A 14557-nucleotide genomic window follows, 5' to 3' on the forward strand; every position below is an offset into this window, starting at 1 on the left:
ACATTGCATTTTCGATGTTCCAATCTAAATCTCATTTATTCCCCTGTATTATGATCCCGTTTGATGCGTCGCCATTCTGTAATTCTCGCATATTTTACGCTGTGTTTGGACCCGGCCAATGCCTCCTTTACTATATGCCTGCCGCGTCGCTAGCCTTCCCACTGGAGTGGAGGTTCCCGTAGTTCAGGGTAGTCGCGGAGAGACGGTGCTCGCAGCCGACCCACTTCCTGTTGCGGAGGAAGTGACGATTACTAGGCTGGCGCGCGCTCGACCAATGGCTTGACGAGAGACCGCGGGTCCTGTGACTACGGGATCGCAACAGACGCTGCTAAAATCTCGGAGGCTAGGCTACGTGATTTAGGCTTGCAGCGGCCACCGCAGCTAGCGCTCGCAGCCGACCCGGGTTAACCCGGGTGGGGAAGAGTAAAGAGGAGAGGGGCAAGAGCCAGCTTCTCAGCTCACGCGGCAGGCATCTAGTAAAGGAGGCACTGACCCGGCAGTCATGAAAATTTAGTTATGCAGAGGAAAATTCGCTCTCACACATTGCAACAAGCGTATGTTGCAACAAGTGATCGAAGTTTGCGATAAGTGACAGAAGCTGCACAAGCCAGGCACTGCACAAGGATCGAGAGAAAATGTGCACACAGCCATTGCCGGAGCACCCTAAAAAGTGTGCATCGGTTAAAACCTATCGCAAACCATGCGCACTAGGCCAAATTCTCCAAGCACAAGGTTACATTTATTTGTGGACCTGTAATTGAGTTGCATAACAACCAGTTCTCTTTAATCAGTTTCACCGCAATAAAGGCGTGTTTTGCGGTGAACCATACGCAAGATATTGCAGTGAAGCTTATCATGACAGGAAGTGGGCCAGTGTAGCGAAACGTCATACGGGTCCCTTATTTTACACACATGCACGAGCCATGTCCCTGTCGCAGTATGAGAGTCGAGACATCTAATAGTTGCACTTGCAGCCATTCAGAGCCGTTTCTGACACTTCTGTGGCTATTTGAGCCTTCCTCACTGTTACATTTTCCTGGCTGCTATGTCACTTTTCCACAGTCTCTTGAAAAATGGACCAAGAGGGCTCTCCTGCGAGAAGTGTCAGCAGAAGTGACAGAAGTAATAAAATCCCCGAACAAAAGAGGTAAGCTAACCTAAACGGCCCAAATGCCGCGGTCACACCGTCCAAGCAGCAACCAAACTTTGTAGCCTTGCAGCCACCTTCGACAGGAGTAACCTCGGGACATCCCGTGAAGCTGGGACCAGCAGGCGTCATGCCGTCAGGACAGCAGCCATGCTTAGAATCCTTGCAGCCTCCCAGGAGGATCACTTCATCTGGAATGAGTTACATCCAGCATTAGTATCACAAGGTCTTGAGCGTAATGAAAGTGATCCTACGAAGCATGATCTTGATCATAAAACTGCTACTACATCGGGGCAGGGCTGTGAGAGTAACAAAAACATTTCCGTCAACTTTAATGTGTTATCATTCAAAATATATTGCATAATTATTTATTTGTCAGCCCACCACCCTGGTGATAACCTCCTCTGCACTTTATAATCACACATTTACACGACCAACTGCTGCCATACTGGCTCTTTCTTATATCTCGATTGCAAATAAAATTTTTTGTTTTACTGTGCTTGCGCACATGCTCCTGGTTTTATTTAAGCTCGAAGTCTCCGTATAAATTTCAGTTGTAGATGTGGCAATCATGCGTGTCTTTTACCTCTACTTGCGCTATATATTTCTGTGCTGTAGTTAAATGCGACTTAAGCAGGACAAACTAGTGCAGTATGCAGGACATAAAGAAGGGACAGACAGCACCGTTGTCTGTCCCTTGTGTTTTGTTCGTTAAGCTGCTTTTTTGTGCTGAAATCATGAGCCAAACAGCCCGAACACATTCACTTCCACAGTTAAATATGGTCAACATATACAAACACATCCAATTTTCTGTTTTGATGAAATGCAAAGGCTTATCGGCCAGTACGCCGGCTCCTAAGTTCATGTACTATTATGTGACACATCTAATGCAACAGCTAGGTTCCAGAATTACAGATTAATACTTCTCTTGTTGTTCTGTCTTTCGTTATTTTATGCTGGATATGTTTAGACTGACAAATGGTGCTTCTAATCAAAAAGTGTTATTTGCAAGCCAAGAAATCCGCATGTTAAGTATTCATCTTTGCGGAACCATACATCATGCCGAAGACGAGTCATACCTTCGTCGCAAGCATTCATGTTGCATGACTCAGTGTCAAAGGGCTTCTTGCTGACATCGCAATTCTTAGGTTCAGCTGGTTTCCCATTGACGTGGCAAATGATAGTTCTTGTGCGCTGACCACCACCGCAGGGCGTTGAACACTGCAAGAATTTGCCACAAGACAGACTTCACTCACACGCCACAATCAGACCCAAGACATTGTTCGGTACTCTTTCAGTATGGCTTGCGGCTACGGAGTAAATACAGGGCATCTGAAAAGCAAATAATTTTTGCATCAAATTGAATCAGCATATTTTATCTCATTGCGGTTGATTTTCTCATTTGACTTCCCTAGCATAAGTACCTCAATCAGATAAAACATCTTAAACTTGTAACGTCACATAATGACATCCCTACTGTCATGATCCAGATGTAATGCAGTAGAACTTCATTCAGACCCTATTGGAAAAAAATAATATGAGAGAAAACGTACTAACCGGGAAAGCATACAATTCAAAGTCACTAAAAAATATGACAAATTCAACTGCAGTTTAAATCCATGTAATGCGAAGTGTTGCATGAATCACTGCAGCACGAGACCCCAACGCATGTTGAGCTGGTCAGGCCTGAGCTGCATTATAGATGCACATTGTCGTTCTTGCAACTTCGGCAAGTTCACATTTGTGCTCCTCGAATTCTGCCTCGGTCAGCAGCTTCTTCAAGCGGGGCATTTTGGCGGGAAGTTTCGACGTGCCCGCTCGGCACGAGACGCCGATGCACATACGGCTGGTGGGACCCAAGGGATCGGAGACGCACATTGTTGTTTTCCTATTGCGTAGTGTTTTAAGGCAGCAGTGGGAAACCAAAACAAAATCGAGCTGGTTCGCGACACCGTAATACCATGCCGCCAGAGCGAAACATGACTCTCACTTTGTGCTCTCTGTAGCAAGAAACGGCAGCATGCTTGGATTATCGCCTATTAAAAGCGTGCAGTACGCTTCCAACGGCACTTCGCCCCACCTGCTGTGAAACAGAATGGTGGAGATGCTTTCGCAATAGGGTTGGTGGCAATAGCTGTGAATGCGGCACGCAACAACCAGGGAGATTTGCTGGTACAAGAATAAGAAACCGAGTATGCGCCGGCATTCTCACGTGAGAAGGGCAGGCGAGTATTGCGGGGAAGTAGCTGCAGCAGGTGATTACAGTTCTCGTCGCTCGCACCTTTCGCATTTTCTTGTTTACATGGGCCATATCTAGTGGCCCGAATACATATCATACGATCGCACTTTGGTAGGCTTGTTCGAATAGTGCTTTTTTGGTTCGAAGCGAATAGTAATTCTTCTCGAATAATTTCGAAGCGAATACTTGGAATAGTAGCAAGTAAGGAAAAGAAAGAAAAAAGTAAAGTAAACAAAAAACGGCAGTAAAGAAAAAAAACGGCAGATGGCTAAGGTCTGGGATTTATTGAAGGAAAGTAAAGAACTTGATTATTGACAAAATCTACAAATTTTCGGGCAAGAACACTAGCTGTTCCACATGCTGAGGTTTGAGGTGCTCCCTTCTGCAGCTTACAATGGCTCCTGCAGTCGAAAAAAGCCTTTCACTTCTTGTCTGGGTGGCTGGTATCGAAAGATACCTACGGGCAGCTGCAACCAGAGTTGGGTAAAAGTGGCTGCCCTTGCTTTTCCACCACACAAGGGGTTCTTCGGACTGGGAAAGAAGGGGGGCCTTCAAGCGCTCAGCAACCTCGTCCGAATGATGTGCACGCGAACTGAAGTGTGTAAAGGCACTCCACACAGAGTCCCCTGATGGGTCTCCAGACCAGATGCTATTCTCACTTGTTGCTGTGCCATGTTGATCAGCTGGCAGTCTCTTCTGCTGCCATTGTGAGGCATCTTTGTATCTAGGATCGACCAACATTGCCAATGCAGGAAGGCGTGACATCTTGATATCAGGGAACCTCGTCTTGATGCTAGGCAAAAGGCTTGAGGCAAGCAATGCTACCTCACCACCTTCGGAAACATGTTCAGCTAGAACCACCTCGGTACACTGCAACAGGGGGATGATTTCTGACAGCATGGGATATCTGTCCCCAGACAGTTCAGTTGTGGCATGGTCAAGTGGCTTCAAGACTTGCACTGCTGCATTCACAATTAAGCTTCTACTCACTTACGTTCAAGTTTGGAACTGCGTCAGATTCTGAAAGTTCTACAGTGATGACTGTACAGAGCTTCACAAGCCTGGTCATCATGGCATGCTCACTCTTCCATCACCTCGGGACGTCTTGTATAATGTCGAGAGGGTCCAGCTGCATGTTTCTCTGACTTCCCTGAAGCCGTCCTCGGGCCTTGGCACTCCATTTGTATCTAGTCATCATCGCTCTGGCCTTAGCATAGAGCTGCAAAAACCATGACACTTCTCTTTTGGCATCACTGACACACAACTGAAGGGTGTGTCCGAAACACTGCACACCACTCCAGGACGACCGCGCTACTGCAGAAGCAAAGCTCCTTCCATTATCTGTAATGACGAAGATCGGCACAGTATCGTGGGCTGGAACTTCCCACTCCACGATGACACCTGCGATAAATAGCTCTAGGTTTTCTGCAGTGTGAGAGTCGGTCATCTCTGTGGAAGCCGTGTTGCCTGAAGCCACTGGCCATGACGTGACAAGTTACACAAACGTAGCTGTCATTTGCCTGCGATGTCAAACCATCAGTTGTGATTCAAAGCGACTCCACTCTGCTTGCAAAATGTCCCCGAGCTTCTATTTCACCTTCTCTTTGCTTGATGCGTAGAGTTCCGGAATAATGGCTCTTGAGAACGTTGTCCGAGACGGCACGGCATAATCCGGCATAGCGAACTTCATCATGTCGAGGAAACCTGGTTCTTCGACAACGTTGTAGGGGTGAATACCACGAGCTACGATGCGAGCTATCATTTTTGTCATCTGTGGGGCTTTTGGGGCCGACGCTTTCATTTTCAGCTTGAAACTGTCGGCTATGAATGCCTGTTGACCACTTGCCTTGCTTGCCTCCTTGAGCTTGGATGGCCTTTCGCGTGCGTCCCGCTTCTCTTGGTAGTCCTTGTGCAAGTCCGGGTGTCTCCTTAAATGCGTTGCTAGGGTTGTTGTCGTACTTGTCGGGGTCTTCAGGACTGCCTTGCATTTAAGACATCGAGCTTAGGTTCCCGGTGGAATCTTTACAAAAAAGTTCCAAATCGGATTGCTGACCGCATGCAAGTCCCCCATGGTGCTCTCTGGAGTGGTTCAAGGCGGCTGGGATTGATCAAATGCCACCGCGGCAGAGACAGAGTCGCCCACTAAAAGCAATCGACCACAGCACCATGCTGACGAGATGCGTTTTTTTATGCCTTTGTTATGAGTACAGTTCTGTTGTCCTGGCATGGTTTGGATCGGATTGGGAAAAATATTACTGAATCCAAAAGCGAAACTTCAAAAAACGCCTTCTCCCTGCCGCGTGCGGCTATTCGTTCGAGCCGAATACTTCGAAATTTCCCAACAACAAAATTTGAATCGAAGCGAATATCAAATAGCGCACTATTCATTCAACTATTCGAAAATATCGAATATTCGCACAAGCCTACACTTTGGCAATGTACCAAATGTTGGTGCCAAAAGATCGTGTTTGCCAGGAACTTATGAACCAGTAAAAAAGAAACGCAACTGTATTCGTTCATTTTTTTATGTTCGCATTAGCGAATGGTGGCGCTAGGAGACCATATGCAACAAGACTGCACCAACAAGCTTCAAAAAAGACTAGCATTCAGTATTAATTTTTCTATTCAATGAGCAATCTTCATACAAACAAATTCATTCCAAAGGAGTACAATGTGTGTTCTTCGTCAAACGTTTTCACGGCACTTGTGTGAGTGACAAAAAGTGTGCTAGGTCTCATGATGCACGGCTTCTGTGACACCGTCCCAGTCCTGAAGCTCATGAGAGAGCCCGAAGCACTATGCTTCATGAACCACCAGAGCTCTCAAGCCATGAAGGTTCCACACAGGCCCTGTGCATGACCTGGCCGGTGAGGTACGTTGACAAGGGCTCGAAAATGTTTAACGAAACGCTGTACCGCTTCAGTCTGCCTTATTATCTGCCTTCATTGTCACTTCAAGGTTTCTCCCAAATGCAGAAGAACTGAGTTTTGGGCTACTCACCTATTATTTGGGTACCATGAAATGATAGGCTAAGAGTTGATAGGCCAATAGACCAGACTGAGAGTAAATTGAACCACCACTGAGACAGACATCTGTCAATACATTGTGATGACTGTGGTTGTGAAACATCATTTACTTAATGCTCTATATTGCACAACAGTAGAGGGAAAGACCCACAGGAAAACATGGAAGTCAGTTTGATCGCAAAAGAAGTTGCTGGCTGCATCAGCAATCCATCTGTAACACTGAGTAAAAAAGAAATCACTCATGTCGTCCAACAAGTCAAAAGTGAGCAGACTGCTCTTACGTTTCCAGCTTCATCTGCATTTGCTAGAGGAGTGGCTTAATTCGAGCTATAAAATGTGGATTTGAGTCCGAATCATACCTGAATTCCGGCCAAGGAGTGATCGTACACTGTCATGCTCATGCCTATGAGAATCTGGTGTTCTGATGAGGCTGTCTTCAAGTTCAGATTTCAATTTATGCTGATGCTACAAATATGTCATATTTCAAAATAACAAATTAAGATTTATGCTGTAAGTAGTGTACCATTCATGTCTGTCCCTCCTTCCGGGTCTGCATTGCACAAGCACTGTGGTTTTAGCACCACAAAAGGCATTTTTATTTTCACAGTGCTAAAATAAATTGCCGTAATGCAATCATGCTTTCTGTGAAATGTCGACAAACAGATAGAGAGGATCCTTGCGGAATGCACACCTGATTCCAGGGAGCAGCGACCCAAGTGTCATTACAGACAGCCTCCACAGAACACTCCCGAGTTGAGTTAAGTTGTTCTGCTGGGTTGCAGTTGTCATCCGTCACATCGATGATGCTCCCGTCGATAAAGATGCCACAGATCACCTTGCGGGTCTGCATGCCATTCCCGCACTCCGTGGAACACTGCAGAGGAAAAGGAGTGTTCTAAACTAGTCAAACTTGGGCAAAGCTTAAGCAGCAGTCGGTGGAAGTAGCATAAGACCAGGGAGGTAGGAAGTTGGGCTAGTCGCAATAGATGCATACTTAAACCAGCGTGGGAGATGACGGCAATACTGAGATAAGGACACGGGACAAGCACTCTCTAACGAGTTCAGTTTATCAAGAGCAACACACAAAGGAATGCACTGCCTGCATGCGCATCTATATCATGGAACAAATCAGCAAGCAGCAACATCTCACAAACCAAGAAGGAGATGGATGGATGAGATAGAAGACAGTTATCATGCTGCCTTTGTATACAGAAAGGTTCTACAAGACCAAGGAGTATGCAAGAACAGCCATTCAAGTTGGGCAAATTTAAATGCGATATCAATGTGTGATGCCTTCACTTGCTTGTTATCTACAACTAACTCTTAAATTCTACAACACTCCTGTGCATTTTTATTTACACATTTGACTTTGATTGAAAAATGAAAATGCACAGCAGCACACCCTGTCTGCTGAGAGTGCTAGCTGCACTTTAATGACACTCAGCAGAGATTCTTCAGCAAAAATTTTGCGACGATGTGCCTTCACATGTCAGCTCGAGGGCACTAATTGGGTGAAGGTGTGTCCCTCGGGCAACTGCTCATCCCTTTCGCTTATCATACCTTTATCATACCTTTAAAAGCACTGCAAGCAATTTTCAAGTCCTTTGTGGCGTCGTGCTATATTCAGGTGGGTGACAATCATTCCTTTTTTAGTCTGCATGAATGACTGCAGCACACACACACCCAAAAACTGTAGTTGTGTTAGGCTGGTATGAAAGCGGTTGTATGTACGTGCCCCTCAGGAACCCCTCAATCTGCCTGTGACAGACGTTCTCGCCTGGAGGAGCCCCAACAATTTATCATAAGATAAATGACAATGAAAATTAAATTGAGTCGAATTTGCAATAAAAATCCTGTCAGGAGAGTCTGAGACGACAAATATCTATGGCTACTCTTCTGGTCGGCACTGCCGTGTTCTTGTTGCCCCTGTCTCGCCAACAGGGGGATACCACTCTTACACACAAATCTACAAGCACAGTGGGCCAAACCACAATGCGAACAGTGTGCAGCAAGACTCACAGGGCTCCACTGGGAGTAGTACCACATGTACTGGCACTGGTCGTCCAGGACACTGTCGTCCTTGTCACACGGTTTGGTTGTGTTTGGCCGCTTCTCGTCATCGCAGTACTCGTTGGGGAACACTATCCCTTCCTCGTTGGTGCAGAGCACCTGCCGGGTCTCAATGCGCGACGAGCACGGAACTTCACACTGCGGTTGAAAGGCACCATTGTTCAACATTCAGGAACAAAATACTCCTGCAGTTTCTTTTTTAATAGGTGCGACCAGCAAGTTCTCAGAGTTTTACACTCAGTATGTGGGCTATACGCTCGATACCAGCATCAGCCGCAGGCTGAAGAGAAAATAATCTTTCTCTCGGCCGGGAATCAAACCTAGATTCGTTGCGTGAGAAATTAACATTATACTGCAAAGCTACAACATCATCGTCAACAGAGGGGTTAGGCCCACTGCAGGGCAAATGCCTCTCCCATACTTCTCCAACTACCCAAGTCGTCTACTAATTGTGGACATGTTGTCCCTGCAAACTTCTTAATCTCAACCACCCACCTAACTTTCTGCCGCCCCCTGCTACGCTTCCCTTCCCTTGGAATCCAGTCCGTCCGTAACCCTTAATGACCATCGGTTATCTTTCCTCCTAATTACATGTCCTGCCCATGCCCATTTCATTTTCTTGATTTCAACTAAGGTGTCATTAACTCGCGTCAATTGCCTCACCCAATCTGCTCTTATCTCTTAACGTTACACCCATCATTCTTCCTTCCAAAGCTCATTGCGTCGTCCTCAATTTAAGTAGAACCCTTTTCGTAAGCCTCCAGGTTTCTGCCCCATACGTGAGTACTGGTAAGACACAGCTGTTATGCACTTTTCTCTTGAGGGATAATGGTAACCTGCTGTTCATGGCCTGAGAATGCCTGCCAAACGCACCCCAGCCCATTCTTATTCTTCTGATTATTTCAGTCTCATGATCCGGATCCGCGGTCACTACCTGCCCTAAGTAGTGCGAGACAGATAATGCGATGATGGTGCGAGACAGAGGGCAAGATGATGAATATATTGTGACGCCGCAGTTGTCCCGATGTTTATTCTGAGTCGAATATGAGGCGAACCGACCACGCCCACAGCACGGATCACACTCGAGAGCCAGCCCTCAAGCGATGATGAAGAAGAACCCCATATGAACCCCACATGATGATTATCATGTACAGATGACAAAGAATAGCTTATAAATGGCCACACTAATCTCCCCTCGCACGAGAGCGGCCATCCTGGCCGCAATTAAAAGGGGCGGCGAACGCCTCGAGAAAGGCTTCATTCGGGAAACGTGGACAACCTCAGCGGCGCGGTAGCGGCGTGATTTGGAACAATAACTGGTACCACGCGATAGTTAACCGGAGAAGTCTGCTGCAAGACTTTGTAGGGACCGATGAACCAAAGCTGAAACTTGTCACACAAGCCAGGAGTATGAACTGGTGTCCGGAGTAGCACTTCCTCGCCAGGGCAGAAGCACACGACGCGATGACAGGCGTCGTAATGTTGCTTGCGATCCTGTTGCCGTGCTTTGGTGTTGATGCGGGCGAGCTGGCGACAACGCAGAATGCGGGACACATATTCTTCACAGGACTATGGACATTGATTGGCAGTTGGCGCAAATAATGAGACGTCAAGACAGGAACAGGGCGAACGACCATAGACAACGTAGAATGGCGAGTAACCGGTCATGCGTTGAACGGCGGTATTATACGCAAAAGTCACGAATGGCAAAATTGCGTCCCAGTTTCTGTGATCCGGTTCGATGTGCGTACATGGCTAGCATGTCTGACAGCGTGCGATGAAATCGCTCTGTGACGCCGTTGGTTTGCGGATGGTAACTGCAGGTAGTCTTGTGGGTGGTTCCGGAGGCTCTGAGTACTTCGTCTATTAGTTGCGACAGGAATGCTTTTTCACGGTCGCTCAGGAGGACGCGAGAAGCGCCGTGGCGCCGTATTAAGGATTGAACTATGAATGCAGCAACTTCAGAGGCTGAGGCAGAACTCACACAAGTTGTTTCGGCGTAGCGTGTCAAGTGATCAACGGCTGTCACAATCCATCGTTTTCCGGGGAGAGTCACAGGAAGAGGACCATACAGGTCAATGCCAACGACTTTAAATGGTTGCGACGGACATGGAACTGGTTGCAGTTGTCCGCTTGGAGCTGATGTAGGGAGCTTTCTGCGCTGACATAGGATGCAGGAAGCGACATACCTCGCTACACTGGCGGACAATCCAGGCGAGTAGAAGCGACCTTTGAAGCGGTCATAGGTTTTGAAGTGGTCATGAAAAAGATGAAGGGGTAATGTAATGCTCACACAATTTCCACGGCGCGTGGAAGCGGCCAACATGGCCGCTGGTTAGGGCGGCAAATCCCGTATGAAAGGCTTTAAATGCGAACCATGGACAATCTCTGTGGCACGGTAGCGGCCCACCAAAGACGGAACAACTGGAGTGACACGATAGTTAACTGGCGAAGTCTGTTCCCAAACAATGTAGGGCCCAATAAAACGGGACTGAAACTTCTCGGACAAGCCAGCAGCGTGAACTGGGGTCAACAGTAACACTTCTTCTCCAGGGTGGAAGGAAACAACACGGTAAGATGCATTATAGCGAGTTTTGCGGTCTTGTTGACTGGAGTCGGTGTTCAGGCGGGCACGTTGGCGACATCGGGCAATGCGCGAAATGAACTGCACACACATTTATGTGGACGAGGGCACGGGGACACCAAAGAAAGAAACGTCGAGCATAGAGGTCGGTTGGCGAACATACACAAGAAAAAAGGGCGAGTAGCACGTAGTGCGTTGGACGGCCATGTTGTATGCGAATGTAACGAATGGTAGAATGGCATCCCAATTGGAGTGGTGAGGGTCGATGTACATAGATATGTCAGACAGCGTGCGATGAAAGCGCTCTGTGATACCATTAGTTTGAGGGTCGTAGCTGGAAGTCATTTTATGTATGGTATTGGACGCACGGAGAACATCGTCGAGAAGTTTAGACAGTAATGTCCTGCTACAGTCACTCCAACGGACACGTGAGGCTCCGTCCCGTAAAAAGATGGCTTGCAAGAAAAAGGATGCAAGCTCCTCTGCGGATCCATAAGATAGTGCGGCTGTTTCAGCGTACCGTGTAAAGTGGTCTACAGCTGTGACGATCCATCGTTTACCAGCAGTGGTTAAGGGCAACGGTCCATAGAGGTCGATACCAACGCCTGCGACAGGAACTTCAGGACACGGGACAGGTTGGAGCAGTACAGCCGGAGGTGAGGTCAGTCATTTGCGATGTTAACAGAGCGAACAGGAAGCCACGTATTTCGCTACGCTGGTTGCAAGTCCAGGCCAAGAGAAGCTGCGAATTTGCTCATAGGTTTTGTGGAAATCAAAGTGACCGGCAGTGGGATCGTCGTGAAAGGTCTCCAGTATCTGGGCCCGAAGTGATCGGGGAATGACAGGAACCCAACGGTGTCCTTCTGGATGATACACATAGCGGTATAACATCGAATTCTTTATCTTAAAGTTCTTCAACTATTGGCGGAGCCGAGCTTTAGGTGGGCGAGATTATCCGCGAATACGTTCCATAGCGGAGTGGCAGTAGGAGTCATTACGTTGGCAAGAGGCAAACATATGAGAATTGCTGAATGGGAGCCGGTTGAGAGCTTCAAGCGAAGGGAATGCAGGCGACGCGTCCTGCGGTTTCCTCACGGAAGGTGGTAAGCAAGCAGCATTTGGAGACGGTGGTAAGGGACAACGAGAGTGAGCATCGGCATCCTGGTGTTTCTTTCCAGATTTGTAGATGACGTCGAAGTCGTATTCTTGTAAACGAAATATCCAACGGCCGAGACGTCCCGTTAAATTCTTTAGCGTCGCCAACCAGCACAAGGCGTGGTGATCAGTAACAACTGTGAAGTGGGGGCCGTGCTGATGAGGCCAAAATTTCTGGACGTACCAAGCAACGGCGAGACACTCTTGCTCGATAATCGTTTAATTTTTCTCTGCAGCTTGACTTGCGTGTGCAACCACGCATTCTTCGGAATTTTGCTCATGTTGCAGAAGATCAGAGCCGATACCGTGACCGCTGGCATCAGTATGTAGAAGAGTGGGTACCGTGTTGCCAAAATGAAAAAGCACAGGTACAGACGTGAGGGCACGCTTGAGGGCGTCAAAAGCAGTTTGGCATTCATCCGATAATACGTAGGGAGCTCCAGAAGGAAGGAGTTGGTGGAGCCGCGCCGCAATGGTGGCAAACTTACGTATGAAGCGCCGGAAATACGAAGCTAGGCCAAGGAAGCTACGTAAGTCTTCGACACATTGAGGCCTGGGGAAGAGGACGACAGCGGTAGTCTTGTCGGGGTCGGGTCGAATGCCCTCCTTGCTGACAAGGTGTGCGTGTACTTTAATGGTTTTGCTGGCGAAGTGGCACTTTTTTGAATTCAGCTGAAGGCCAGCAGCTGAGAGGCATGTCGAGGTGCTGCAACTGCTGATGGAAAGTCGACCCCATATGATGATGTCGTCAAGGTAACATAAGCAAGTCTTCCACTTTAGGCCCCATAGTACGGCGTCAATCATCCGCTCAAATGTGGTGGGGGCATCACACAGGCCGAAGGGCATTACATTAAATTCGTAAAGTCCATCGGGTGTGGTAAAGGCAGTTTCTTTCCTTGTCTGCTTCGTGCATGGGGTGCTGCCAGTATCCGGAGCATAGATCAAGACCGGAGAAATACTCCGCACCTTGTAATGAATCTAACGCTTCATCGATTCAAGGCATTGGATATACATCCTTGCGGGTTATTTTATTCAAGGCACGGTAATCTACGCAAAATCGCACTGAGCCGCCTTTCTTACGCACCAAAACGACAGGTGACGACCAAGGGCTTGAGGAAGGGCGGATTATGCTACGTTTCAGCATGTCGGCAACGTGGGTATCGATGATCTGGCATTCAGCGGAAGAAACGCGATATGGCCGCCGGCGCATGATGGAAGTTCCATCTGTGTGTATGCGATGATCCGTCGCAGCAGTCTGTCTCAGAAGAGGAGAGTGGACGTCGAAGGAGTCTTTATGCTTGGATAAGAACGCCAGTAAATCCCCCGTCTGCTGTGGCGTTAGATCAGAGCTGATGGCACTAGCGAGAACAGAAGAAGGGACCGGACATATAGCGGTGGGTAGTTGTAAAACAGCAGTAGCCGAGGTAAGCACGGAGACAGGCTGAGTGTCCAAGACGCAGATGAGAACGGCGCCTTTAGGAAGCAGGACTGGCTCAGTGGTTGTGTGGAGTACAGCCAAAGTGGCCGTGCCGTCGGTGAAGCGAACAAGGCTGGGTGCAAGAGCAATCCCTTCGAATAGGCAACGGGCTGACGGTACAATTAAACGTCACCATCGGTGATGTCAAAGTTAACTACATCGAGTTGTTCGCGGCCAGGTGGCACCATACAATCATCAGCAGTTCGTAAGCGAAGGCGCGGTTCGTGCAAGTCGTCGAAATTAGCAGTCTCTGCCAAGTTAACGAGGCATTGACGACACGAGATGAAAGCAGACGCCGATGGGAGAAAGTCCCACCCTAGTATGAGCATGTGAGCACAGGAAGTCAACCCTGCGAACTGGATATGCTGGCGTATCCCGTCGATCGAGACTCGAACAGTGCATTGCGCCGATGGCCGAATCACAACATTATTTGCACCGCGAAGGAGAGCTCCATTGTAATGCGTAGTAACATTGCGAAGACAAGAGCACAAGCCAGCGTGAATAATAGAAATAGCTGCTCCCGTATCAATCAGAGCTATAACTGTTATACCTTCTACACACACGAATAAAGTATTGGCCGGGCACACTGGAGGAATTGTAGCTTTCCCTCCAAAAACTGCACCATCTAATTTTCCGATCAGTAGTCAGGAGTGCGGGTGGCCGGTCGCAGGGGTGATGTCGAACGTAGGAGAGGGGAGGGCGAGCGGCGGCGACCTGTACAGTAGTTGCGTCGCGCATCGGGAAGTGGAGAAAGTGGGCGTGGGGAAAGCCGGCGCTGGTAGGGACTCGGAGGAAGCAACGGGTCTCCCTCATGAACATCGTAGCCACGGCGTTCATCCTGTTATCAGCTTCGGCAAAA

General features: G+C 48.1%; 1 protein-coding gene across 1 annotated transcript in view; it reads right to left on the reverse strand.

The window, feature by feature from the left end:
• Positions 1–14557, reverse strand: part of LOC126534689 (uncharacterized) — a 75576-nt gene that overhangs the window by 44159 nt on the left and 16860 nt on the right. The window contains exons 7-10 of the mRNA XM_072289513.1: positions 8432–8620; positions 7104–7286; positions 2227–2368; positions 1158–1338 (exon numbers count right to left, since the gene is read on the reverse strand). Coding sequence (XP_072145614.1) covers positions 1158–1338; positions 2227–2368; positions 7104–7286; positions 8432–8620 — 695 coding nt within the window. The remainder of the gene's footprint in view (positions 1–1157; positions 1339–2226; positions 2369–7103; positions 7287–8431; positions 8621–14557) is intronic.

The sequence above is a fragment of the Dermacentor andersoni genome, chromosome 7, assembly GCF_023375885.2.
Source record: "Dermacentor andersoni chromosome 7, qqDerAnde1_hic_scaffold, whole genome shotgun sequence".
In the NCBI taxonomy this organism is placed as follows: Eukaryota; Metazoa; Arthropoda; class Arachnida; order Ixodida; family Ixodidae; genus Dermacentor; species Dermacentor andersoni.